This window comes from Plutella xylostella, chromosome 25, assembly GCF_932276165.1.
Source record: "Plutella xylostella chromosome 25, ilPluXylo3.1, whole genome shotgun sequence".
Classification (NCBI taxonomy): domain Eukaryota; kingdom Metazoa; phylum Arthropoda; class Insecta; order Lepidoptera; family Plutellidae; genus Plutella; species Plutella xylostella.
Window position 1 is genome coordinate 1,442,043 of NC_064005.1, and position 27,883 is coordinate 1,469,925.

At 42.8% G+C, this 27,883-nt stretch overlaps 1 protein-coding gene across 3 annotated transcripts; it reads left to right on the forward strand.

The window, feature by feature from the left end:
• Positions 1–67: 67 nt before the first annotated feature.
• On the forward strand, positions 68–27,134 carry LOC105387276 (protein sel-1 homolog 1). 3 transcript variants are annotated; one of them, XM_048630326.1, is made up of 16 exons: positions 68–608; positions 916–1,040; positions 1,367–1,430; positions 1,902–2,010; positions 17,195–17,309; positions 17,720–17,824; positions 18,273–18,363; positions 18,958–19,106; positions 20,418–20,543; positions 22,037–22,159; positions 22,609–22,714; positions 23,057–23,205; positions 24,335–24,500; positions 24,932–25,097; positions 25,528–25,732; positions 26,826–27,134. In XM_048630326.1, exons 1-16 carry the CDS (start codon positions 368–370, stop codon positions 26,967–26,969), a joined length of 2,184 nt encoding a protein of 727 aa, XP_048486283.1. In that variant the 5' UTR covers positions 68–367; the 3' UTR covers positions 26,970–27,134. The 3 variants fall into 3 exon arrangements, with proteins under 3 accessions (XP_048486283.1, XP_048486284.1, XP_048486282.1); XM_048630327.1 differs by having other exon boundaries at positions 26,838–27,134; XM_048630325.1 differs by lacking the exon at positions 17,195–17,309 and having other exon boundaries at positions 1,902–2,125.
• The last annotated feature ends 749 nt before the right edge of the window (positions 27,135–27,883 follow it).

Genomic DNA, 27,883 nt, shown 5'->3' on the forward strand with positions numbered 1-27,883 from the left:
GTTACGGCGCATTTTCCTACGCAACAAGGCTTAGCTCACAGATTGCCGTTCATTTTGACAGTTTTGTATATTGACATTTATTATCAATCACTGTAAATTTTCGAGAAAATATTATTTTCAATTATTTACAGAAAAAGTACACAAAACGCTATCGAAACATCACGAATTAATGAATTGAGTTTGCCTGCAACTTACGTGTATATTTCAGGTTGGTTAAGAGTGTTGGAAAATCTTAACTTGGCTGTTAGTTCAAAATTCTTGCGCAGAAGTGATACACAAATTCGCGTAGGGACACGTAAGTCTTAACGCTACCGGTGCTGAGATACTGACCAAGCTTGTATTCTTTAATAGATTAGTTACGACGGAAATGCGACTGAAATTGTTAGTTTTACTGCTGTGTGTGGCTTTCTCTGTGGCCGAAATACTCGGGCCTGATGCTGCTCAGAGTGAGTCGAAGACTGAGGAAGAAGAAGACGATGACGACCCTCTAGTCACCACGAAGAAGGACATAGACGCCGACGAGTACCTCAAGAACTTGAACAAAGTGGTCTCAGAACAAATTAAACAATTTAATGAGTATGTGGGGACTAGGGAGCCACTTGATAAAGGTAAATTTCATAATAATTAATTAGTGAATTAATCTACTAACAAAATAGCACTAGGAATTTATTACAGGCATTCAATTATAAATAGCATTTTTATGGAGGTTTTATTCTGTAATACAAAAACTAACCATCCTTTATGAAATCTATTGGTCTACTTAACTTTTTTTGGAACAAAAAATATTATATCAGTAATTCCATAGAAAAAAGAACAAAAAACCCATACCAAATCAGTACAAAACTACAAAACCAGCATTTCAACTCAAATTTCATACTTTAGTAACTAATTCAAACATGTAACACAACATTCCAGACTCATTGAGTACGGAGGAGTACCTGGAGAAGTCTGCCAAGATCCTGGAGCAGATGAAGGAGCGCATGGACCAGCAGGCCGGCTGGGTGGACACCATGCTCGACCTCAAGGAACCCAGCCTCAAGGTACAGTGGGAAATGGGTTCTTTGAAAAGTTTATTAGAAAGAGTCTAAAGCTACTCAGAAAGTAGTCCAACACTTAGTTCTTTATACATACATTGCAGATTTTAAAAACTTAACATGTATGACTACTAATGTACTAAGAATAAAAAATCTGTTTAGTACTAATTCCATGTATGACTACTAGAAATGAAGGTACAGGCTAGAAATAGTTCAATTTTTTTATTCATTTTATAAAGGCAACTTTACTATAAGTACCATCAAAGTAATTCAGATTCTTGAATTATTTATTGTAACAATAGTCTCAGATGATACAGAGTTGTTCTCAACAGGGTCTGGACAGCCTGCAGCCAGCTCCCGAGGAGCAGCCAGAGCTTACACCTGAGGAGCAAGAAGGTAATAGTTTCCTTTTAAGTTAGAACTGTAAACAAGACATTTAATATGGTTATGGTTAAGAGTAACTCTATTAACAACTTTTTCATGGTTGAAACACAATTTTTTGTATAATATAAATTAATCAAAACATAGAAGAAGTTGTAATAGCTGAGGAGTGTACTCGAACAACTCTTTATGTTACATCTTTGTAATGAAGGAAAAATTATATTATTGCAGCACTTTAAATAGCATATGTATAGCAATAGTAGCATTGTGTGAGCACACTCCTCAGTTTTTGTATTTTTAATTATAAAACAGTTTTATTTCTCATTAGACCTATATACATGTTCATTTGGCGATCTTGCCTTTATACCCTTTTAAAAGATTTTCGTATCCCCAATGTGAAATGATGGTAGAGTAATATTATTTTTTTCCACAAATAATTGTAAAATTCTTCGAATAAACCATATTTCATTTCATTTCCATCCCCAGCGGCGGCGCTCTACTCAGCGGGCATGTCGCTCCTCAACCGCCGTTCCAGCGACGTCACCGCGGCCATCGCGCTGATCCAGCAAGCGGCGGCGCGCGGCTCCGCCCCCGCCCGCCTCGCCCTGGCCTGGGCGCGCGTGTACGGGGAAGGAGGTGCTGTGGACGTGGAGACCGCGAGGAGAGAGTTTGAGGAGCTGGTGAAGGAGGGGCATGCTGATGCGCATTCTGTGAGTAGCTTTTGTTTAATGCGCTTGAAGTATCTCGCTCGACGCTCTTAAATCTGGAAGCTGATATATATATATTTTTTTTTTTTTGTAATGTTATCTGCAATCAACCCCTTGGTTATAAGCAGATGAGTTGTCCATAAACTCACTGTATTGAAGTAGTCCTTCATCAAGGAAAACTTCATTTGTTTATTAGTGTTAGGGGTGGACTGTATTTGAAAGTCTTCTTCAGTTTTCTTAGTTGTTTATTGTTCCGCTTCTGTTTTCTGAATGACAAATTTTCATACAAATTGGGCCTATATATATAGTCAGAATTAGTCACGCAAGCGATACCTGTCTGAGTGAGATACCTAACTCTAATTTACCTACCAATGAAATCAAAGTATTTACATCTTACAAACTATGATTACGAAACTATTATGTACATGCTATTTCTAAGCTAAACTTAATCTAATCTTCTTAGCCTAGGTATTTTCGTCGTGAACATTCTCCCGCCGTCGCTATCTTGCGATTCTATTGGCAGCACGACGATCCTCTTCGTTGGTCGACGCAGCACGTGCCCGTTGCTCGTAGTGATGTCGACGACTCGCACGATGTTGTCCTTCCCTGGGTAGACAGCTGTGACTCGTCCTCGGGGCCAGGTGTTGCGCGGGTTGTTGGAGTCGCACACGATGACCAGGTCGCCGATCTTCGGTTGGCTGCCTGTGTTGTGTGGCTCCCGCCGGTGTTGGAGTAGCGGTAGGTACTCCTGCATCCACCTCTGCCCCCTGTTGAGCTTGCCTCCAGTGCTGTCGTGCTCTCCTGCTCTCGTGCATTCTTCCACGTGTGTCCGAGCGACACGACGGCGCAGCTCTCCTTTTCCTCGCCGGTCTTGGGTACTGGTTCCTTGTTCTCCGTGGCCCGGGTGTTCTTCAGAATGCCGCAGGAACTCGGGCCCGTTGAACCAGCGGTGTTGCGCGTCGAAGTCGTGCGGCGTGGCTCGAGTTGCGTCGTCGGCGACATTTTCAGCGGTAGGTACCCATCTCCACTCGCTTTTCTTCGTTGACTCTTCTATTTCAGCGAGCCTGTGAGCGACGAAGGTCTTGAATGTGCGTGGCTCAGCACGTATCCACGCCAGCACCGTCCGTGAGTCGCTCCAGAACACTCTTCTCGTGATGTCTTCATAATCGTGTTCTGATCGAGTTGTGTTCGAGATGCGAGTCCCGAGTACCGCAGCCTGTAGTTCCAGCCGCGGTATCGACGTAGGCTTGATTGGTGCCACTCTGCTCTTCGCCATGGCTAGTGTGATCTTCACGCTGCCGTCTGCTCGTTGTATTCTCCAGTAGGCGGCTGCGACATATGCCTCTTCACTTGCATCGACGAATGTGTGTAGTTCTCGCGTAGCAGTCGGCTCGTAGTCGTAGCACCTCGGAATTCGTAGCTTTCGTAGCGCTCGTAGGTTGGACAGCCAGTTGTGCCATCTGCTCTGTAGTTCCTCGGGGATAGGGTCGTCCCAGCTGGTCCCGTAGCGCCATGAGTCTTGCATTATTCTCTTGGCCGGCGTAGTCACGGGCGAGATCCAGCCGAGCGGGTCGTAGAGCGACATGATCACGCTGAGTGCTTCTCTCTTCGACGGCGGACGGTCCCCTCGTAGCACCTCAGCCGGCGTCTTATGAGTGTTAAGACGAAAGCCGAGATTGTCTTCGTGTACGTGCCACATGAGGCCGAGTGTCTTCTCTATTTCGCTCCCGCCGATGTCGATCGTAGCTGTCTCGGCGTCGGTGACGAGATCGCGTAGTACTCGTCGCTCGTTCGATGCCCATCCGCGTAGTTCGAAGCCCGCTTGTCGATGTATCTCGTTGACTGTCTTCGTGACGTGCTGGGCCTCCTCCACCGACGTGAAGCTTTGCAGGTAGTCGTCCATGTAGTGGTTCTTCTCGATTGCTCGGACGGCCTCGGGGTGCGTGTCGGCGAAGTCTCTGGCGTTTCTGTTCTTGATGAAGAGTGCTGTGCACGGTGATGATGATGCGCCGAAGATGACGGACGTCATGCGGTACTCGTCTGGTGTACCCTCCCGCCGGTTGCCGCGCCAGAGGAAGCGCAGCGCGTCTCGGTCGCACTCCTTGATGCGTATCTGCATGAACATCTCTTTGATGTCCGCGCTGACTGCGTAGGGGTGCTGCCTGAACCGCATGACCACCCCAGGGAGTGACTGAAGCAGGTCGGGGCCGGTCAGCAGCATGTCGTTCAAGCTGCGTCCATGTGACTTCGCTGCGGCGTCGTGCACCAGTCGTATCTTCTTCTTCTCGGGGTTGCAGACGGCGAAGTGCGGCAGGTACCACGTTCTGTCTTGCGTCGGGAGTGTGGTGGCGGGCTCGGCGTATCCGGACTTCAGCATATTCTCCATGCGCTCTTCATACTTCTTCTTGAGTTCTGGGTCACGGTCGAGCTTGCGTTCGAGGCTGCAGAGTCGTTTCAGTGCGTCTTGACGGTTGTTAGGTATTTTCTCATTTTCTTGTTTCCATAGCAACCGAGTTTCGAAGCGACCATCGGGCAGCCGGCGACTTTCCTCTTCCAGTTTCCTCGTGGCTTGCTCTTCTGGATCTGTCGTCGGTTTTCTTGCTTCGATGCCCAGGGACTCCAGCTCGAAGTAGTGCTTCATCATTTTCTCCATTGATTCTTCAGCGCTCGTGACGTGTCCGCAGAAGTTGATTGGTTTGCTCTGTGTGGTGCGGCAGCCGTGCAGTACCCAGCCGAGCTGTGTGCGAGATGCCACAGGCTGGTCGCGGCGGCCGTCTCGGACTTCCCTCGAGACAATTAAGTCCCAGTTGTCCTGGCCGATGAGCAGCTTCGGCGATGCCCCCTCGTAGGCGAGTTCTTCTTGGATGTCGCTCAGGTGGCTGCAGTCGTCGACTTCTTCTTTCTTCACCGTCTGAGTGATGAAGTCGAGCTTCTCGACTGTGCGTGCGTCTTCAAGCTTGAACTCTTCTTGTGCGTGCTTGCCCCGTATGGTGAAGTCGACTTTCTTGCTCTTCGAGTGTCGAACTTCTTTGCCGCTGACTCCTTGCACCCACATCGGATCAGTGGGTCCGTCGAGGCCGAGAGTGTTGGCCACGTCTGCGTCGATGATCGTGATGGTGCTTCCCTCGTCGAACAGTGCGTAGGTTTCTATACTGGAGTGAGGGCCAGTAAGTACCACGGGCGCTATTTTCAAGTAAGCGCGGCGGCGCTCGCTCTTGTTCGCTGCGACGGTCGGCTTCTCTGTCGTGGACGCGGTGACTTCTTCGTGCTTCTCTTCTTTCTTCGCGGCTTCATGATGTAGGAGCTTGTGGTGGCGCAGGTTGCAGCCGGAGACACCGCAGGGCTTCGCTTTGCACGTGAAGCGGCGATGTGTGCTACGTAGGCAGCGGAAGCACATCTTGTTCTGCTTCGCTGTTTCCCAGCGCTCGTCAGTCGTCTTCTCGTTGAACTTCGTGCATTCAGGTAACTTGTGAGCCTGTTTGCACATAGGGCAGCCGTCCTCTTCTTCCTTGTGTGTGTTCTCGGCGGCGTAGGTACGTTCCGTCTTCTTTTTCGCAGCTTTCTCCCTCGCACTCACGGGTGTAGGTGCGCTGTTGTTGATCTGCTCGAGCGCGGCGTATGGGCCGCACTTGTCCGCTTCGTGGTTCAGGTAGGTGGACAGCTTCTTCAAGTTCGCTTCTTCTCCATGTTGCGTGAAGTTGTACTCGTACCATTTGTCACGAAGAATCGGTGTGAGCTTCTCTATTGCAGTGCGCTCGATCTCCGGGTTGTAGAGGAAGTGCGGTTTCTTCAGTGCTTCGATCGTAGCTACGATGTTGGCCAGCTTGCTTGCGAAGATGCACAGGTCGCGTGGGCTCTCAGCTAGCTTCGGTAGTTTCTTCACTTTGTCGAGCTCGTTGAGTATGAGTGCTTCTGGCCGCCCGAACCGTCGTTCCAAGCCCTGTATAATGACGACAGGGTTCGGATCGCTGATAAGTAGACAGCTGACGGCGTCGAGGGCGGCCCCACGCAGGCTTTTTCTCAGGCGGGCGACGTTTTCTATCTTCGTGAAGTACTTCTCGGTTTCATGGTAGGCCGCACGAAACGGTAGCCACTCGCTGCTGTTTCCGTTGAACGTAGGTAGATCTTGAATGTACCGTGGCGGCTCTCTGTAGCCGCCACCGCTCAGCACACTCTTGAATAGTGCGGCGAGCTGCGTGACGTCTTCACTCGACGACTTTTCTTGTTGGCGCTCGGGAGGCGCGCGCTCTTCATGCTGCGGCGCCTCGACGACCTGTGGTGGTTCCGTAGGTATCCACGGGGTGGGAGGGGCCTGTGTCTGGCCCCTCACGGGGGACGAGCCTCTTGCATGGCCCGCTGTGAGAGCGAGAGCAGGGGGCGGGGGCTTAGAGGATTGCTCCTGCACCCACTGCTCGATGCGCTCGCTCTTGTCGACGATGTCTTCGTCTTCCTCGTCGGACGAGTCCTCCGCTTGTATCCGCATGAGCTTCACCTTCGCTAGTTCGGCGGCGGCTTGTGCTTCCTTCTGTTGCGCCTCGGCCAACCGCTCCTTAGCCTCCAATTCCGCGAGGAATCTCTTGCGGGAGGCTTTGGAGTGATGTGACCGGGGCCGTAAGGTAGCTGGCTGCGATGTGACTTGACGCACCACAGTGACCACGCTCGTTTCCTGAGGTGGCGGCGTCGCAGGGCGCTCTGATCCGGTAGCGCTTGCGTTCGCTGCCGACGTGGTCGTGGCGGATGTCTCAGTCGCACCGCTTCCCGTAGTCGTAGTCGTCGTCGCGGTGTTGCTTGTGCAGACCGTGCTTGATTCGGCGGTACTGGACTCTTCCTTCCGGCTACTGTGGCTTCTAGTAACCGGCATGGTCGTTCTTTATTCCCGTTTTCGACACTTCGATAGACCAATGTTCAGTAGGTCTGCCAATTTCTTTCTTCTTATCCGGCTTCTCGAAGGTTCGATGTCTTCTGATCCGTCTCGTAGGACCAATGTTAGGGGTGGACTGTATTTGAAAGTCTTCTTCAGTTTTCTTAGTTGTTTATTGTTCCGCTTCTGTTTTCTGAATGACAAATTTTCATACAAATTGGGCCTATATATATAGTCAGAATTAGTCACGCAAGCGATACCTGTCTGAGTGAGATACCTAACTCTAATTTACCTACCAATGAAATCAAAGTATTTACATCTTACAAACTATGATTACGAAACTATTATGTACATGCTATTTCTAAGCTAAACTTAATCTAATCTTCTTAGCCTAGGTATTTTCGTCGTGAACAATTAGGCTACTGCCTTTCTTTTATATTTAATATGCATCGTCGTTTTAGGCGCTTTGTGTAGCTTGGCTGGAGAAGTTGTGTAGCCAGTGGGTTTGGATGGTTCACTAGCCGATCCTTGTATGACTTTTCAAATCTCTTTATTTCCTCTTTCACTGTAGTCATTTGAAGATTATCATGCAGCTCATTTGTAGTCAAAAACCAGGGTGCATTTGACACACTCTTTAGGATAGCATTTTGGGCTCGTTGTATGATGTTGATATTGGATATTGAAGCAGAGCCCCACAGCTGTATCCCATAGGTCCATATCGGCTTGATGATAGTGTTATACACAAGGAGTTTATTATCCAAGGACAGCTTAGAGTTCTTGCCAAGTAGCCAGTATAGGCTTTTAAATTTTTTGTTCACCTCATCCCTTTTGGCTTTTATGTGTTTATTCCATAGTAGCTTACGGTCCAGTTGCATTCCTAGGTATTTAACACTATCTTTGTGAGGAAGTATCTGGTTTCCAAGAGAGACTGGTGGGCAGTTTTCTTTTCGAAGAGTGAAAGTTATGTGAGTGGATTTGGACGCGCTTGCACTAATCCTCCATGTTTTAAGCCACAGGTCAATACTGTCCAGTGCTTCTTGCAGTTTTTCTGATGCAACAATGGGGTCTCGGTCACTCGCTAACAGGGCAGTGTCATCTGCAAATGTTGCTGTAGTGACTCCAGGTGTTTCAGGCAGATCAGCTGTGTAAATTGTGTAGAGCACGGGGCCAAGTACTGATCCTTGGGGAACACCGGCTTTTAGTTCGTAGAATCCTGACGTGCAATCAGACTCTCTAACCTGGAACAATCTATCTGACAGGTAAGATTCCAGGAGGCCAAAAAAGTTATGTGGAAGCATCCCAACAAACAAAAAATACTCTCATAGTGGCTTATAATGCCAAAAATAATTTACTTATAAAAGCCGTATTATCGCTAATAAGCGTGCGTTTGGGCACAAAATACAAGGACAATAACCTCAAAGCCCTCTTATAATTGTTTTATTGTTAGCTTATTTTTCTTATACGTGCTTTATTATAGCAAGCAACAAGAGAGTCAAACTAATAAAAGCAAAAGGATTGCCCATAGAAAGCCAATAAACTTGTAAGAGACATGTTGAAAAGCGTTAATAAAGCCAACCAACCTTATACGTGTTTTATTATGGCGAGCAACAAGGGAGTAAAATTTATAGCGGTAAGATAAATTCTATTAGATAGCTAATCAGTGTATGAGATTCTACAGTAATGTTTTCCTGAGTGATTTTTGACAGTTTGACAGCGTCAACAAGTATTATAAAGACAGATGACAAGAACCAAGTACTTATAATTAATTTAATTTATTTTTTAGAGAGTATTATATTCTGCTCATTTATGTGAAAACTGTTTGGGAATTCAAACGTATGGTAAAATGAGGTACAAAAAGTGTAATTATATCAACGGGCCCTTGAATTTGAGTAGTTTTACGGTAAAAATGTGAATAATTATTGAGTCATGTTTCTTTATAACGCTTTTACAAGGGTAACAGCAGTCGCACATCGTCTATAAGAAATCTATAAGATTATAAGCTCTGTAATGGCAACACTTGTTTCATAAGCTATCGCCATTTTATCTATCGTTAGGGTTCCTTTGACGCAAGTATTATGCCTACCGTAGCTATATTAATAATTATTAGCTATACTTATTACTTTTTAGGTAGTATTGCAATGGTCATCAGAAATACATTATACTTTACTTTATTACTTTTTTTTCAGATTTTTTAATAATGCCGTACAAAATAGTAAAAACATTCGAAAAGGGGAAATCAAAACTATCTGCAGTTCCAAGCAATTGGGAAATCGGAGACCACACAATCATCATCAGAGGGCCCTTAAAACACCCTTTTGTAAACATTGAATCAGCCCTCGTATTGATTAATGCTTCTACTGATAATCACCAACATGGTGACTGAAAAAAAAACGTGATTCTCAAATATTTGTTTTATTTGATTTTCCTTCATAGATTCCCACCACGTTGAGTACATAAATATTTCGATACATTTTTAATTTCTGACAGAATAGGGAATATGCAAGAGGTTCAAATAAAGGTCAAATATTATTTATAATAAACTTTGTTATTTCATAACTACGCCTCCATCAATATTTTTGATTATAATTTATTTTTGAGCAAGTAAATGAAGTTGAAAAGTACAAAAAAACTTCGGTAAATTCTAACTTCAGAGAAACGTCACCCATTTTCTTAGGGCGGATGTGACGTCAAAATTCTTTATATATCAATCTCAGAATAATAACTTCTTTGTGTTTACGGCGGAAGTTAAATAAATGTCAAGTGTAAACAAGGAAATGTTAATGTCACCGAGTGTTTGTGATGCTCGTTGTGATCAGATACGATGGATCATATAAAAATTCTTCCAATAGATCCTAGCCTCCTATAACCTCTCCACTTCTTGTTTGATATGCTTGTTTGTTTGCAAAGTTTAGGACTTTTTATATTTTTTGTTGGTAGTGTATGGGCTGCCACTAGTTGTTCTTTTGTAATGAGGCGTAAACAGCCATTCGCTAGTCAACGAGCCACTCAAATATGCTCCATATTGCAACACAATAAAATTAAATTTGTATTGTAAGTATTATGACATGAACATGACACAAGTTGCTCTTTCTACTTTTAGGTTATAATGGCAGTCGTTAGTATATTTCAAAAGTTGTTATTTTTTTCTAAATTAAGTTATGGAAGAATTCTCGTAATCAGAAGAACTGGACACATTAAATTTATTACGCAGTATGAACGAGTAAACTGTCTGCTGCGGAAAAGTTTTTATTATAAATAAAAGATAATATGTATGTTATACGTTATTATTTTTGTAGAATTAAATTCGGGGATAATCATGTAGCATGTGAAAGAAAACATCGTGAAGAAACCTCAATATTTAGATTAAGCACATTTAGATATGTGAACCCACCAATCCGCAGTGGACCAGCGTGGTGGGAAATGGTCCAAGCTTAGGAAGAGGGTTTAGACCTTTGAGATATGCACAATGGTTCCATTCAAGAGAGCCAGGTGCAGGTTCTTACACCCCCACAGATAATAGAAAAGAATGACCCACTAACCCTAGCCTCTCTTACTGAGAACCAAAGTTACAGTAAGTACTTACATACAATACAAATATTACTTTATATTCATATTGCCATAATAGCGTAATATTGTGTACAAAGGTCCTCTGGTTTGCGCGATCCCATTTCAAAAGAGCTTCTAGTAACTATTTACGAGCTCCCATTACAAAACAGCCACTGGTCACACTTTATTACCATTACAAAACAGCCACTCATCACACTTTATACACTTCCTTTTTCGTTTGTTACCATGACAACATTGGTTTGTTGAAAATACAAAAGTACTCTGTGATTACTTGATTAGGTAAAAAATCTATGCCGACTGACGGGACTCATTATTCTGAGCCGTGAAATTAAAAGATTATGACGTCACACCAGCCCGCCATCCTGACGGGAATTTCAAAGTGGTCGTGATGGTTGTAATTTTTTAACTTTCTTTAAAATACCTTAAATTACTTATTTTGGCGTTGAATTTTTTTTTACTATAATAAAGCGATGTAAAACTATCCAATAAAAGTATTAAAAATTTTTATGCATATTCCCTATTAGCCAAAGTTGATATCCCCATGAATATCCAAATCCATCTCATTCAATAATATCTAGTTCACTACCGCTAAGTACTGTTATAATCTTCCTCACTGATTAGACATAGTCATGTTCCATAAAATCATTTACGGGACCATCTAGTGATTTGTTGGTATCAGCTTGGTAATTTTGTGGCATTATACTCGTAGCAGTAGAAGTGGTGGGTATCTTTTAATATGACCATCTAGAGAATAATACATTTTTAATAGCTATGTAAGTGAATATGGATTGCTTTCATTCTTATAAAGATCATATAAAATGCTGTGAATTGTTTGTTGGGTAGACATTATATAAAATGCTTCTATGAGGTTAAAAGTATCATAGTTACCTTATGCATTACTATTATAAGAACAATTAGCCAAATAAATAGCTTTTATATGGCTTTTGAATATTATATGGCTTAAAAGCATTGTAAATGCTCTTACAAGTATAACACATTTTCAATCCTTATTGTAACCATGTAATTTGGACTTGTTATGGTTAACCCAACCAAATTATAAGAATAAAGGTAATATTAGCCAAATCTTCTTATGTCATGCGATTATAAGGAATATTGTTATAATGAAAGCTATTTTAAAACAACTATAAGAGATTAGACCTTATACATATAATTTTATAAGAGTAGATTGTTTGTTGGGATCATCTTTATTTTGCATAGCAAGCCCTTGTGCCACACTCTATCGAATGCTTGCTGGATATCTAGGAATGCAGACGAACAATATTCCCTTTGCTCTAGTGATTTCCTTATTTTGTCACACACTCGATGCACTTGTTCCACCGTAGAGTGGCGTTGGCGAAAACCAAATTGATGCTCCGGGACAATTTTTCCTTCTAGTATTGGTCTTATTCTAGATAGTATCAGCTTTTCCAGGAGTTTAGACATAATAGGCAGCAGGCTTATAGGTCTGTATGATGCAGCTTGATCTTCTGGTTTTCCATATTTGTGTATCATAATGATTTGAGATACTTTCCAGTGCTTAGGGAAGTATTCCAAATAGAATATTCTGTTGAATAGCACTGTCAAGAATACAATGGCCTTTTTAGGCAGCTCTAGAAGGACTTTTTTGTCAATGAGGTCGTAACCTGGTGCTTTCCCGTTTTCCAGTCTCCGTATTTCTTTCCTTACTTCGGAGGGAGTAGCTGACTTGACTGGTAGCTCGAGTTGGAATTCATGGCTCAGTGTTTCATTTATGATGCGATCGTCATGACTGGGGTCCGGCCGATTTGGTACGAACACTGCAGCGAGGTGTGCAGCGAATGCGTCTGCCTTCTGTTTGGAGGTTCTCGCCCACTGGTTTAGTTCATCCCGTATCGGTGGTTTCACATTATGAGGTTTATTGTAGTTTTTGGTGGCTTTCCATAGAGAATAGTTTGTATCTGCCTTCGCTGTTAATGATTCTAGTTTTGATTGGAATGTTTTGTTTTCTAGTTCTGTAATATGTTCTTTTAGCTCACGACTCATTTTGTTAAAGGCGGTTTTGTCGTCTGGATGTCGGCTGTTATGCCATATTCTGCGAAGACGTCTTTTTTCAAGAATCATATTTTTTATTAACGCCGATAGATTTTTGGACTGTTTGTGTACTCTTTCAGTAAAGTGAGTAAATCGCCAGCATGCATTTTGGATAAGGTTGGTTATGTATCTTGTCGCTACTTCTATTTCATCACTGTTTTTGAGTTTCATTTTGAGATTTATGTTTTCTTCTATGTAGTTTCGAAAACCGTCCCAGTCTGTCTTTTCATTGTATAGTATTTCAGCAAACTTGCGGTTGGTTATGGGTGTGTTTAATGTAAGAATTACTGGCGTGTGATTAGATGAACCATCTAGGCTTGATTCTGGTTGAAGGTGTAACGTGGACAAGCCGCGAATTACAAAAAAATCAATGAGATCTGGTCGCTTATTGGGGTCTGTTGGCCAGTGAGTTGGTTCGTTTGATGACAGTGTAGTTAATTTTAAACTGTCAATAGATTTTTTGAGTTCTCTCCCTCGAGTTGTTATCAGTCTAGATCCCCAGTGAGTGTGTTTCGCGTTCCAGTCACCTCCAGCTATGAAGCGAGGGCCGAGGGTAGTAAGATAATCTTTAAACCTCGATTCATCGATTTTGTGCTTGGGAGGGCAATATACAGAAGATACATTGAGATATCCGCCTCTCTGTTGAATAGCAACAGTACTAGCCTGTATTTGTTCCGTGCAGAATGACGGCAATGGGTAGTGCTTGATGCATGACTTTATTAGGACAGCTGTACCACCATGTGCTGTTCCATCTGGATGGTTTGTATGGTAAACATTAAATCTCGGTATGGAAAAGATAGTATTTTCTTTAAAGTGAGTTTCAGAGATCAGCAATATGTCAATATGGTTAACGTTTATAAATGCCTCCACTTCTGATTTATTTGGTGTGAGGCCATTTATGTTCCATGTGGCAATTTTTAGAGCACTCATTTTGTCATTTGTTGGACGAGCGTGGCTATAAGACCGACTAGGGTACTTATCTGTTGAAGGAGGGCATCAATCTTTTCAGATTGTTTAGCGATGAGTTCATGTAACAGGTTTGATGTTTTGATGTCTTCAGTTTCGACAGGTCTGCCTTTAACACAGTCCGAGTATTTTTTCTTATGGGTGCTGGGTGGTTGGTCTTCAAGTTTTGAGCCTGATTCAGTTGTAGGATGATTGTCTTCATGATATTCGCGTCTATTAGTTGTCATTGCTGGTGGCTTTACAAATTCAGCAAGAGCTGGTTGATTGGGCTTTTTTAGTCTTCTTTTGATAATTTCTTGGTAAACAGAACATCCCTTAAAGTTCGCCGGGTGGTCACCTAAGCATAAGGCGCATGTTGCTGGTGTGTTCCGGTCCTGTTTTGTACACTCTGATGTTTTGTGATTCTGAGCGCACTTGACACAGCGGTATGGCCTAAGACAGTTATTTTTACTATGGCCGTACTGCTGGCAGCGCTTGCACTGAACTACAGTATTTTGTTTTCTTGGTTGTTCTATGGACACTACTGTTCGGGGCCCAGTGCCCTGCTGATGTGGTATCCTAGTATTCCTAGTGTCCTATCGAGGGAGTCCTGGGGTTCCAGTAATGAGAGAGTGGACTGTATTTTTATGATGGTGTATTCTGGTTCACAGTAAGAGCCGCGTTACAATATTTCGGATAAGTAGATGTGTTCTGTATGAGATCCAAAAGGTAAGAGAGCGAATTTTGAATGGTTTTGAGTGAAGTTATACAAAATGAATGAATGTTACAATGCGATACAAATTGAATGAAGTAAATAGTTGAATGAATGATTATTATGAATGATTATGATGACGCGGTGCTCGAACATGCTCCCCGGGTTGAACGCTGTGTTCAAGAAGTTGGCAGCGGGCAGATGTTGTTGTAGGCTCGCTGTATGGTGCCCTTCTTGGTGAGGACGTCGACGACCCTTGTGATGCCATCAGTGCCCCGGTGGACCTTGATGATGCGTCCCAGTGGCCAGAGTAGTGGTGGCATCGTTCTGTCCTTTACTAGGACCAGCGTCCCTTCCATCAACTGCTCTGGAGAAGACCGGTGCCATTTGGTTTTCTGCTGTAGCAAAGACAAGTACTCGTTAGAGAACCGGTTCCAAAAATGTTGTCGTATCTGCTCAACCCGCTGGTATCTTGGCAGCAGCTTTATGTTTGCATCTGTGACCTGCGGATGAGGAACTGACATGAGAGACCGTCCAATGAGGAAGTGAGCGGGGGTAAGGGCTGTGAAGTCATTGGAGGGATCTGAAGGGAGCGGTGTTAGGGGACGAGAGTTTAAAATAGCCTCTATTTGACTTAAGCAAGTTGACATCTCCTCATATGTCAAGTGAGCTAGACCTAGAACTCGTCTCAAGTGGAATTTTACTGATTTGACAGCTGCCTCCCACAATCCTCCGAAATGAGGTGTATATGGTGGGATGAAGTTAAATTTGATACCGTCATCAGCAAGTTGGCCAGAGATATCATCAGAGGTATCTCTTAAAAAGCGTTGTAATTCGTTAGAAGCGCCAACAAAGCTGGTTCCCTGGTCGGAGTTCTAGGTCTAGCTCACTGCTGATGTGGTATGTATTGTATATGTAGCGTATGTCCTTCACACATTTGTTATTTTTGCTGGGCTCTAGGTTTACGAAAAACGTAGAAGTTGGTTTTTTATCTTGGCCTACACGGGCATTGATGACAGGGCCTCGCACCTTGTTCCCAGTTTTTTCAAGTTCTTCCACAATTGCATCATGTGGGGTAGAATGATGAAGATTTTTTATTACTATTCTGAAGCACTTTTCTTCCTTTCTTGTGAATGTATGTCCGATAAGGTTGTTAGCTCGGACCACTGACATGAGGTTTTTGTAGGTTTCGACTGTGTTACAGGTTACTCGCAGCTGGTTCTTAGTGATTGTCTTAAGGTTGAAGTCACTTCTGGATATTACAGATTCTATCAGGTCAGACAATTTTCTGATATCATCTATACCATATAGTATGAGTGGAGGTGGTCGGCTTTCCCTCATTGGGTTAGGTTTTACACCTGCGGCTACTTCCTTAGCATCAACAGGCAAATCAGTAAACCTATTACTTGTAGGTGTTGTTGGTGGTGAAACGGAATGTGAGATTCTCTTTCGCTTTGTTGTTCTCAATGGCGGTACTCTTTGCCATTCAGGTTGCTGAGTGGGTATTTCTTGTACATCATTATCCATATCTTCAGTTGATAGCAGTCCTTGAGAGATTCCTGACATTTGTACTTCCATAGATTTAGCTGCATTGTCTTTAGGCATAGTAGTGGAATCACTCAAGGTTCTGTTTTGTGTATTTTTCAACAAACTTGGATGAAATACTTGTTGCACAAGTTTCCTATGAGAAGGTCTGATAGGGGGGTCCCCATCTGCATCCCCCGGGCCCCCTGCACACGACATTTCATTTTTTTTTTTTATTAGTGAGATTTAATGTTTTGGTAGATTTTTATTTTTCTAGGTTGGCAACATTATTTTATTTTTATTAAAAAATGTAGGGTAGATTGACAGAATTAAATGTGGGTAGAAAATTAATTTGGCACTGTTAGATGTCACTCGCGAAATTATTTCACTGTATTTTTGTCGAAAAACAATGATTCACTCGCGGATAACAATATCAGATGGTTTCCAAATGTTTATTTCCACTTTCACACTATTTACAGATCAAAATATAGCTTTTTGACACAAAAAACTGAAATAAAATGCACGCGCAAGATTGCTTGTGATGACAGTTGACAGACGAATCGAAAATAGCTTTTGTTTAATGCGCTTGAAGTATCTCGCTCGACGCTCTTAAATCTGGAAGCTGATATATGTATGCTGATTTAAGATGATATGTATTTGGACCGAAGGACCAATAATTGGTGGGTAAACTACATTTCTAGAGAAATTAGCGTAACAAAGCGTTGCGTAACGAAACGTAGCGTAACGAAACATACTATAGCAGGGACACCCTCCAGCCCGTCGCAGCTTAAAAACAAACCCGCTACTATGTAGTACATAGGTTCAGACTGACGTCACCGCCCGCTACTATGTAGTACATAGGTGACGGCCGCCATCGCGCTGCTCCAGCAGGCGGCTGGCGCTGGCCTGGGCGCGCGTGCACGGCGAGGGCGGTGCTGTGGACGTGGAGACGGCGAGGAGGGAGTTTGAGGAGCTGGTCAAGGAGGGACATGCTGATGCACACTCAGTTAGTAAGATAGCATTTGTTTTGCTCTTAAAATGCCATCCTGATAAATACCGAAGGACTGATAATTGCTGAGTAAACTAGGTTTATAGAGGAAGTAGCGTATTGAACCGTTGCGTAACACAGCGTAACAAAACGTTGCGTAAGAAAGCTTTCTATAGCACGGGACGCTCTCCAGCCCGCTACACCTTAGACACGCACCCGCTAGTATCTACATAGTTGGTAGGTAAACTAGATTTCTATAGGTAGTAACGTAACAAAGCGTTACGTAACGTATCGTAACAAAACGTTGCGTAATACAGCGTAAGAAAGCATACTATAGCGTGGGATGCTCTCCACCCCACTCCACCTTTGACACGCCCCCGCTAGTACCTACATGGTGTAGTCTGGGCGGCTGGCGCTGGCCTGGGCGCGCGTGTACGGGGAAGGAGGTGCTGTGGACGTGGAGGCGGCGAGGAGGGAGTTTGAGGAGCTGGTGAAGGAGGGACATGCTGATGCACACTCGGTTAGTAGTTTAAAGTATCTCGCTCGACGATCTTAAAATGTGCAGGTTGATATATGCCGAAGGACCGATATTTTGGTGTATCAAACCAGTTTTCTAATGGATACCGTGAGTGCCAAAAGCGTCTACCAGCTGAAGTGGCAGTGAGCTGACCATCACATCCTACTAATATTATAAATGCGAAAGTTTGGGAGTATGTGTTTGTGTTTGTCACTTCTTCACGTCACAACGGCTGAGCCGATTTAAATGAAATTTGGTATGGAGTTAGCTGACATTCTGTATAACACATAGGCCTTCTATCCCGGAATTCCCACGGGAAAACTTTTTAAGCCGAACTGAAGCACGCGGCAACAGTTGGGATGCCATATTTCCTATGACAAATTCCGTTTCAATAATTCTTTCTTTTCCCGCAGGGCCTCGGGTTCATGTACGCCACCGGCACCGGGGTCCCGGTGTCCCAAGCTCGCGCGCTCGTGCACTACACCGCGGGCGCGCTGGCCGGCAGCACCTACTCGCAGGTACACTAGTTGTTGTATCTACAGGGTGTTCATGTACGCCACCGCCACGGTCTATGAAAGATGACCGAAAAATAATGTCTAGAGTAGCAATGTCATATTATTATTACATATTTGACTTATATGGCAAATATAAATTCATTTGTCATGCTTTTGTCTGATACTTATTTAAAGCAAATAAGGTAGCGCCAGAAATTGAAAAAAAAAACACAACTAACTTTTGTTTAAAACCGTTTTTCTTAAAACTGAATGCAGAAATCTATAGCATTCAGAACTTGTTTAAAAAACCGCAAAAAGTGTAGTTCCTATTAGATATGAAATTAATTTCCAGATTTACAGTAATTTCTCTGCTATGTTCTTGCTCCCTTTACCTCCAGATTACTGCCAATGGTGCCGTCACTAAGATCATAGTATACAAACAGTGCACTTATTTCCGATTGTTTCCCGCTAGATGGCGCTGGCGTACCGCTACTGGGCGGGGCACACGCTGCGCGCGAGCTGCCACGACGCGCTCACCCTGTATATGAAGGTCGCCGCTAAAGGTAAACTAAATCCACAGACTAACCCTCTTGTTCATAGAAAAATTACAGGACGTTTTAGTTCTTGAACTGTTTTGTCCCTAAATTGTTCTTTGACAGTTCAAAAGATAAAACGTCCTATAACTTTACTTTTCTATGAATAAGGGGGGTAATGTATAATACCTATTTGAGGCCATTTATATTCCGTGTTGTAAGTTTCATTTGCATTTCTATTTCTTTGCTTTGAACATTTCTGTAAATAGACTCGGTCATAAATTATGTAATCACACCGCGCAAGAGACCTGTCGGTAGATAAAATAATTTCTGAGTCAAAGGCATATCGGAACTCTTGATTACACTTGAATTTTTAAGTGTAACCAGTTTTACAATGGGGAAGAAAACCAAGTGAAACTTTGGCAGTACTATCGAGTGTGTCTTTCAGGTTCTGACCAATTATATTGCTGGGGAGAAAAAATTTCGACTGATCCAACCAATTGGAACTGGGGAATCAGGCACAGTCGCTTAAGGCGCCATCTGTAATTAGCTTTAAGTTTAATTTTGCACTTTTGTTATGAATCTAGTACCTGCTTATAGTTATTGTAATTGGTCTGTCTCCAGTGGCGAGCTCAGTAAGCCTAAGCGGCGGCCCGGCCATCCAGCGAGTTCGACTTCTCGAGGAGGCGGAGGGGGGCGCGGGGGGCACCCTCGACACCGACCTCATCGAGTACTACCAGCTGCTGGCGGAGAAGGGAGACGTGCAGGCGCAGGTATGAGACAACAACACTAGGGGGCACGCGGGGGCACGGGGGGGCACGCTGGACACCGACCTCATCGAGTACTACCAGCTGCTGGCGGAGAAGGGAGACGTGCAGGCGCAGGTATGAGACAACAACACTAGGGGGGCACGCGGGGGCACGGGGGGGCACGCTGGACACCGACCTCATCGAGTACTACCAGCTGCTGGCGGAGAAGGGAGACGTGCAGGCGCAGGTATGAGACAACAACACTAGGGGGGCACGCGGGGGCACGGGGGGGCACGCTGGACACCGACCTCATCGAGTACTACCAGCTGCTGGCGGAGAAGGGAGACGTGCAGGCGCAGGTATGAGACAACAACACTAGGGGGGCACACGGGGGCACGGGGGGGCACGCTGGACACCGACCTCATCGAGTACTACCAGCTGCTGGCGGAGAAGGGAGACGTGCAGGCGCAGGTATGAGACAACAACACTAGAGATGTATGTACAGTCAGCTGCATAAGTAGCTATACACTTTTGTACCGTATCAAAACTACCTACTAAACAAAACGTTAATGTTTGAATGAATGAATAGGCAGTTAGTGAGTTTGACAAGGTTCAAAAGTGTATAGCTACTTATGCAGCTGACTGTACGTATGAGAGAGACAAGAGACAACTGTAGCGTAGTGATGTCACCCTTCAGTATTTTTGCAGTCTTTTCATTTACACAAAAGTCCGTTTTGTGAAGTTATCGTATTAAATTTAAAACATTTTTATTCTTAGCTTTGGATTCCGTATACTGTGTAGCGATTACAAGATTTTCGAACCTCCGTTTACCTTGCTTATCGTTAACTGTCAAAATGTAAGGCAAATTTGTTAGTTCCAAAAGTGACTACGTTGGCGCTTATTTTTCCATATTATTATGTTTGTGTATTATCGAAAATAGTATTGAATTGCCACGTTAGCCCGTGATAGGCCCTCTATAATTTGTCAAGTCATACAACTGGTTCTTTCATCATCATCATCAGCCAACAATCACTCGGTCCTCGGCCTTCCTCATCCAACTACTACCCGCCACCCGCCTAAGGTCGTCAGTCCAGCGGGCAGGAGGGCGTCCCACGCTGCGTTTGCCTGTTCGTGTTCTCCACTCGAGAACTCGTCTACCCCAACGGTTATCGGTTCTTCGGCAGATATGACCAGCCCACTGCCACTTCAGCTTGCATATTTTGACAGCTATGTCGGTAACCTTAGTCCTCTGACGGATAACCTCATTTCTGATACGATCCATCAGGGAAACGCCAAGCACTGGTTCTTTAAATACCTTTATTTCTTGCTCCCCAGGTCGGCCTAGGCCAACTCCACTTCCAAGGCGGGCGCGGGGTCACTCTCGACGCGAGCAAGGCGCTCCACTACTTCCAACACGCGGCCGCCGCCGGCAACGCCGTCGCACACGCCTTCCTCGGCAAGGTACAGTGTCATATTCGAAAGCTATTAAATGGCTGTTAGATGATTAAGTGATAAACACGGGAACACCCAAATATTCCGAAAAACTTTTTTCCGAATTTGATAACCCCGAATATGTAATTTACGAAAAATTGCAATACCGATTTTTTTAAATACCGAATTATAATATTCACGAAAATTATAATTTCGAATATTATAATCACGAATATTGTTATTACGATTGTTAAATATACGAATGTTAAAAAATACGATTACTTTAATATACGAAAAATAAAATACCGATTTATTATTATCACGAAAAAGTCAAATCCCGATCGGAAATATGATAATTCGTGATTTTGACAAAAAAACATAAACTTCTTTAAACATTAGAACCAAAACCAAAAGATAGGTGCGACGACGAGCAAAGCGAGGAGGAGCGTGTTAGGTGCACATAGATATCGAAAAACAAAGCGGAGCGCAGCGAAGCGGAGCGGAGCGTTTCAAATATAGAGCAAAACAATTGCTAGGATTTTTATGGTGTTTAAACTTAAAAACCTTAGGACCTAAACCTAAAGATAGGTGCGACGACGAGCAAAGCGAGGAGGAGCGTGTTAGGTGCACATAGATATCGAAAAACAAAGCGGAGCGCAGCGAAGCGGAGCGGAGCGTTTCAAATTTAGAGCAAAACAATTGCTAGGATTTTTATGGTGTTTAAACTTAAAAACCTTAGGACCTAAACCTAAAGATAGGTGCGACGACGAGCAAAGCGAGGAGGAGCGTGTTAGGTGCACATAGATATCGAAAAACAAAGCGGAGCGCAGCGAAGCGGAGCGGAGCGTTTCAAATTTAGAGCAAAACAATTGCTAGGATTTTTATGGTGTTTAAACTTAAAAACCTTAGGACCTAAACCTAAAGATAGGTGCGACGACGAGCAAAGCGAGGAGGAGCGTGTTAGGTGCACATAGATATCGAAAAAAAAGCGGAGCGTTTCACATAATATAGCTTAAAAAATATTGTTTTTATACGCATTATGCTGCATTATTCATATAACCATTTCTTGTTAACTAAGAAACATTCGGGAATTTGTATTTTCGGAATATTAAAACTTCGGGATTCGTAATTTTAACAATTCGATATAATAAAAAATCGTACTTTTCAAACATCGTAATAATAATATTCGGAAAATTGACTTTCGTCATTTTAATAAATGTGTTGTTTGAAATTTCGTTTATAAACAATTCGTGATTTTCGTTATTCGGAAACTTAAAATTCGGGATTGTGAATTATTCGGAACTATGAAATTCGAAATTTTAAAAATCGTTATTTTCATATTCGTAAAAAAGTAATTCGGAATAATGTAGTGTACCCGATAAACACGTTAAGATGGAAATAGGTTTTCCAATCCGAATAGAATGAAATAAATATAAAGTATTACCTTGTGGATGGTCTTTTTAACTAAAGTATAATGGAAAACAATCTCAGTCACGTATGCCTAACTCACCATCTTATTCCAGATCTACCTAGAGGGTGGTGACGGCATCAAGGCAGACAACGAGACGGCGCTCAGGTACTTCAAGAAGGCGGCGGAACTCAACAACCCGGTGGGGCAGAGCGGCCTCGGGATCATGTACTTACAGGTACTATACATTAGACATGCCAAGGAACGCTAAATATTCTGTTTTTAGTATAGATACCTAGTTATAACGCTGACGGCTGTAGGCACATAGGTGAAAGCAAAAGATGGCGACGGATGTGGCCTAAAAGCGAAAATTATTGGTATTCAGCGGTTTTTGTTTTGACAGAATAAGAGTACGCACGTCCGAATCACTGTTTCAATGCTCCTCGTTAATTTATAAATGAACTTACTATCACTTCTGCATAGCGATCACGAGTGTTGTCCACTTCGATAGTAATTCGATAGGCAAGTCACTGGAATTTGGATGCGTTCTATTAGTTTCTAACGTTACCGACAGGGGCGCTGATCAAGACGTCATACAAATTATCGACTTGAGTCGCCAGTATTCGTGATCGCTATGCAGGAATCATTCAGTAATTATTATCATATTTTATTTATAAATTCGTGCAGGGTCGCGGAGTACCCAAGGACCCGTCAGCAGCCTTCAAGTACTTCACGATGGCGGCCAATCAGGGCTGGGTGGAGGGGCAGCTGCACCTCGGATTCATGTACTTTGGTGAGAACCCTCATCATCATCAGATATCTTTCTTAAAAATGCCACAACCATGGTCCCGCTGCTTATAGCGGCAGCGTTTATCATGAAGCGGGGGCTTTATCCATTAAGATTCAGAGTTTGAGACCTTCATGTGATATCCCTAACTCATGCTAACTCTTTTTCGGATTACTTCGTTATTTATACGATCCAACTAGCTTACTTACTTAGCTACTAGGAAGCTTTTATAAATCAAGAGTTTCTAGTACTTAATTGTATACTAGAAAATTCTGATTTACAGAAAACTTATCTACGGAGAGAATAAGGTGATATTTAATTATTTATGTACTTATGATTTCCCATCAGGCGGCATCGGAGTCCGGCGCGACTTCAAGCAGGCCAACAAGTACTTCTCCCTCGCATCTCAATCCGGCCACGTGCTGGCGTTCTACCACCTGGCACACATGCACGCGCAGGGGCTGGGCGTGGCGCGCTCCTGCACCACCGCCGTCGAGGTATGGAATGGAAGGGAAAGGAGAATGGCCATTTCTCTATGGCGCCATGACCCAGAGCGGCCATTGATGAAACATACACTGATGTGTAGTCCGTGACTACAGCATATACTGGTATTAATTTTATTATTATGAGACATGGGAGAACGAAGATATAGGTGCTGAAAGATCAAGTCTTTCTACTGTACTAGATGTTACCCTCGAGCTAAAAATTGATTTTAAAAGTGTTTCCGTGGGAATTCCTGGCTAAAAAGTATTTTATGTTACTTCGGGATAACGGGAACTTGAATAGAATGAAATAATTTTTGAAATTGGTCTCTTTATAAAAATAGGTTTCTGAGTGTGAAATGTGCAAAAAAAATTATGATATTATTTGCATAAATAAAATCATGTAATACATTTTGTGATGCGCTATGAATTGGGAATCCCATGATTTAGATTATAAAACTTATTTGTGCGTGTACCATTCAGCAAAATCTTATTTAACGAAAAAAATATATTTAATTAATTTACTTTTGAACCCTAATATCTCAAGAACCCCATGGTTTAGATTTTTTTAAATATTTTTCCCTGATAATAGACATTTTTATCAATAACTTAAAATAGGTTTGGTGAGTGGCTGCTAACTTATGCAAAGCGGGTCAGGTTTCGCCATTCTTCTTTTAATACCAACGGTAAAGAGGGGTGTTATAAGTTCAACGAGGCTGCTTATCTGTCTGTGGTAGAGTAGCTTCCGAACGGATTTTAGTTTTGTTTTTTAGGGTGATTTATAAGTATATTTTATCAAAATCGGCTCATGCGTTCAAAAGTTTTCTCTTTTAGTGTTACCTCTTTTTCTTCAGCCTGTGTAGACTAAATAGAATTTAAATTTTCATACCATGGAAACTAACACTGTCCACCAATCTGTGTTAGACCAGCGTGGTGGTCTGGACCTAAAACCTTTCCTTCATTGGAAAGAGACCCGAGCCCGAGCAAACGAGCCCGACTTTGTTGTGATGATACCATGAAAACTACCCTTTATACTCATATGGATTTTTAGTGTTACCTCTTCTTTTGCAGCCTATTTAAATTAATTCATGTTTCCATTTTCATACCATGGAACTACCCTATTCACTCGTATCACCCCCCACAGTTGTTCAAGAACGTGTGCGAGCGCGGCCAGTGGGGCGCCCGGCTGATGGCGGCGCACGGCGCGTGGCGGGCGCGGGACGCCCTCTCTTCCTTCCACCAGTACCTGGCGCTGGCGGAGCAGGGCTACGAGGCTGCGCAGACTAACGCCGCTTATCTGTTGGATAATGGTATGTTTGTTATTGATGCTGCTATGTATTTAGCTAAGCTAGATAATAATATGTGAACCTGTCAACCCGCTGCGGACCAGCGTGGTGGGAAATAGTCCAAATCCAAGATTAGGGAGAGAGTTTAGCCAGGTGCAGGTGTAAGTACACCCTCACAGAGAATAGAATAGAATTGCTGATATTGATTTAAGATTACCAAGATTGCAGCAGACGACGACGTGTCACAACGCCACTACACTATATTAGTTTCTATGGGCGAAATCCCGTAGAAATACATAAAAATCTATAAACTATCATTGAGGGCCTATGGAAGGCCAATATACAAATTGTTCCATAGTCCATAGTTCATGGTCATGACGATGACGCCAAATGCTTCAATTCAACGTTCAAACCCCGTCACATTTAAATCTAAACCCCCCTCTTCTCTCTTCCAGGCGAAGTGACCCACTTCCCGGAGCCGGAGCGCTGGCGGCGCGCGCTTCAACTGTGGTCCCGCGCGGCGGCGCAGGGCTACTCGCCCGCCAGGGTCAAGCTCGGTGACTACCACTACTACGGACTGGGCACTGTGGCGGATCTGGAGGCCGCCGCGCACCACTACAGGTGTGTCTGTCTGTCTGTCTGTCGCTAGCTGTGTGTGTCTACCACCACTACGGACTGGGCACTGTGGCGGATCTGGAGGCCGCCGCGCACCACTACAGGTGTGTCTGTCTGTCTGTCTGTCACTACAGTCGTCGAAATATAATAGGCCCGTTTGGACAGCTACACAAATACATAAAAAGACACATAGAAGCAAAGTGACTACGGGTGGATGAAAGTAACCCCCTTTCAGCTCACTATACCACTACCGATTTTGCAACACTCCTGTTCAAATAAGTTATTTTACCAAAGCTTTTAGCTGCATTCAGCCGAAGCTATAGCTAGACAAAGTTTCATTTTCCCACATTTTCTTCTTCAAGTTTGCGAATCCGAACTCTGCTTTGTCTATCAGAAGCAACCACATTACTAATTCCTCTGAATTCCCCACCAACAGGATAGCCTCCGAACAACAGCACAACGCGCAAGCGACCTTCAACCTGGGCTACATGCACTCCCTAGGGCTAGGACTCACTCGGGACCTGCATCTCGCCAAGCGGTGCTTTGACCTGGCGGCGGATACTGCCCCGGACGCTCGCCTGCCGTCGGCGCTGGCGTTGGCGGCGTTGGGGACCGCTACTACGCTTTACTCGGCGCATAAGGTGAGTTCGATGTTGAGGGATTTTTAAAGATTAGGGGAGTAAGTAGAGATTTTATTCGAAATAATTGACAACATTTCAAATAAAATGCTCACCGATTTTATTTTATTTTCAACGAGATATCACAAATTTAGATGACCCGTATTTTTTTATTTCTTAATATTTCTATGTTTTAATATATTTTTTTAATTTCAAAGTTCAAAATATTTATAATATGAGTGACGTCACGTCGAGGCTTGGGATAAAAATATTTTCGTTGCCTACCTAACCTAAAAAAAAAAAGTTGGATGACATTAACTTGACATGAACAAGGACCAATCAACTTCAACTTCAACTTTATTTTGTGGCAAGAACCAATCACGAACTTTCGTCATTGACAAGGACACATAAAAGTGACAGACATTTGAGTGATGTTTGTCATTGTCAAAGTGACATAACATGTTTTTTTGTTGTTCATGTTTTAGAAGTAAAAGCGCGTTTAATTATTATGCCACATCGTGATGTCACGAATGATAATTTAGATTTTTATGTTTTTCTCTGAAATAAATCAATAGAAAAATCGGAAACATTTTTTTTTGTGAATATTAGAGCCATATCTCTAAATGGTTTTCGAATTTCAACTGTATAAAATTTTGAAATGTTGTCAATTATGCGATATTTAGTGTAGTAGAGGAGAACAAGTTATTTTATACAGTGGAATCGAATAGAAGGGGACATAGGCTGCTTTTATTTCGCTATTCCGTCGGGAACCACGATAAACGCAACCAGTAAAAGTCTATTGAAAAAAAAAAATCTTTCTACGATTATTTTATACAGTGGAATAGAATCGAATTGACCTTTAACTTTGTCAAAAAATAAAATTTATCATGCTTCCTATATTGTTGTTTCAAGCGCACTAAGTAACTAAGAGCGCGTTGTGCTTAGCTTTAATTAATTTATGGTCATCCTGAAATCTGCATTGTCCTTTTGTCCTGTAGTACCAGTGCAGTAGGCCGATTATCTGGTCCTATACAGGAAAAACAATTAACGTTTTCATAACCAATACACCCATACAAACCTTTCAAAAGACAGCCCACCGTAAGTAATAATCCATCAGAACCTCTTGCAGAGCCCACTCGGAGTGATGTTCCTGTCTGGAGACAGCCTGTTCCTGTCCAACTGGGACCTGTACCTCATCACGGCGCTGCTCGGCGCGCTGGGCGTGGTGGTCTACCTGCGCCGCCCGCAGCCCGCACAGTGAGGGGGGAGGGAAGTTGTTCCAGCATTTGGCCGGCCGCGTAGTTGAAACTGTTGTGGAATGCTTGACGTTTTTTGTTGTGATTATTTATTGTTTCTATAACCATCATGTCACATACTTACATAGTTTATTATGATTCGTAAAAAATGGTATTTGGTTTTATCTATTTTTAAAACATTATGTCAAGCGTTTCATAGTGAGAATTTCATCAGCAAATATTGAAGGAGGTTAGGGTACAGACAATGTTTGTTGGTTATTTTCATCGTTTGTTTTTTGTTACATCGTCTTATTTTTGAAATATTGTACGTCCGACTTTATAGTTTAATTGACTGAATTTAAATTTCTTATATTTTTTGCACATATTTTTTTCTTTCTATTCACTTGTATCTCTAAACTAACTACTGTTTCTAGGAACTACCTATTATTAGTAAGATCATAAAATATTTTTTGGCATGAGTTTAAAAGCATTGTGTGATAATTGATTTCATCGTAATACATAAGTAAGTAAATGGAAGAGATTATACCAAATTTGCAGTTGGTATTAAATTTAAAAGTTTGATATAACTTTTCCACATAATTATATACAAAAGAATAATTTATTATATTTCCTTCTTTTATAACATACAACAAATGATATCAGATCGATTCCTTGTTCTGTATAATATTCAAAAGCATCAAAATGAATGATACGTAGTTTATTTCACATGTAAATAAATGTCGAAAGTTTTTATATATTTATAGAGTAAATGTTAGTTACTGAACGTTGTAAATATACACTTAATAAACGTATTCATTTAAGACACACAAGAGTATTATTTTATAACCCTTCAAAAAACGGGTAAAAGGCTGGGTCACTAGCGTTTCCGTGATGTATATGAAAAAAACTTATTTAATTATTCCTTCATTTATTTTCGTAT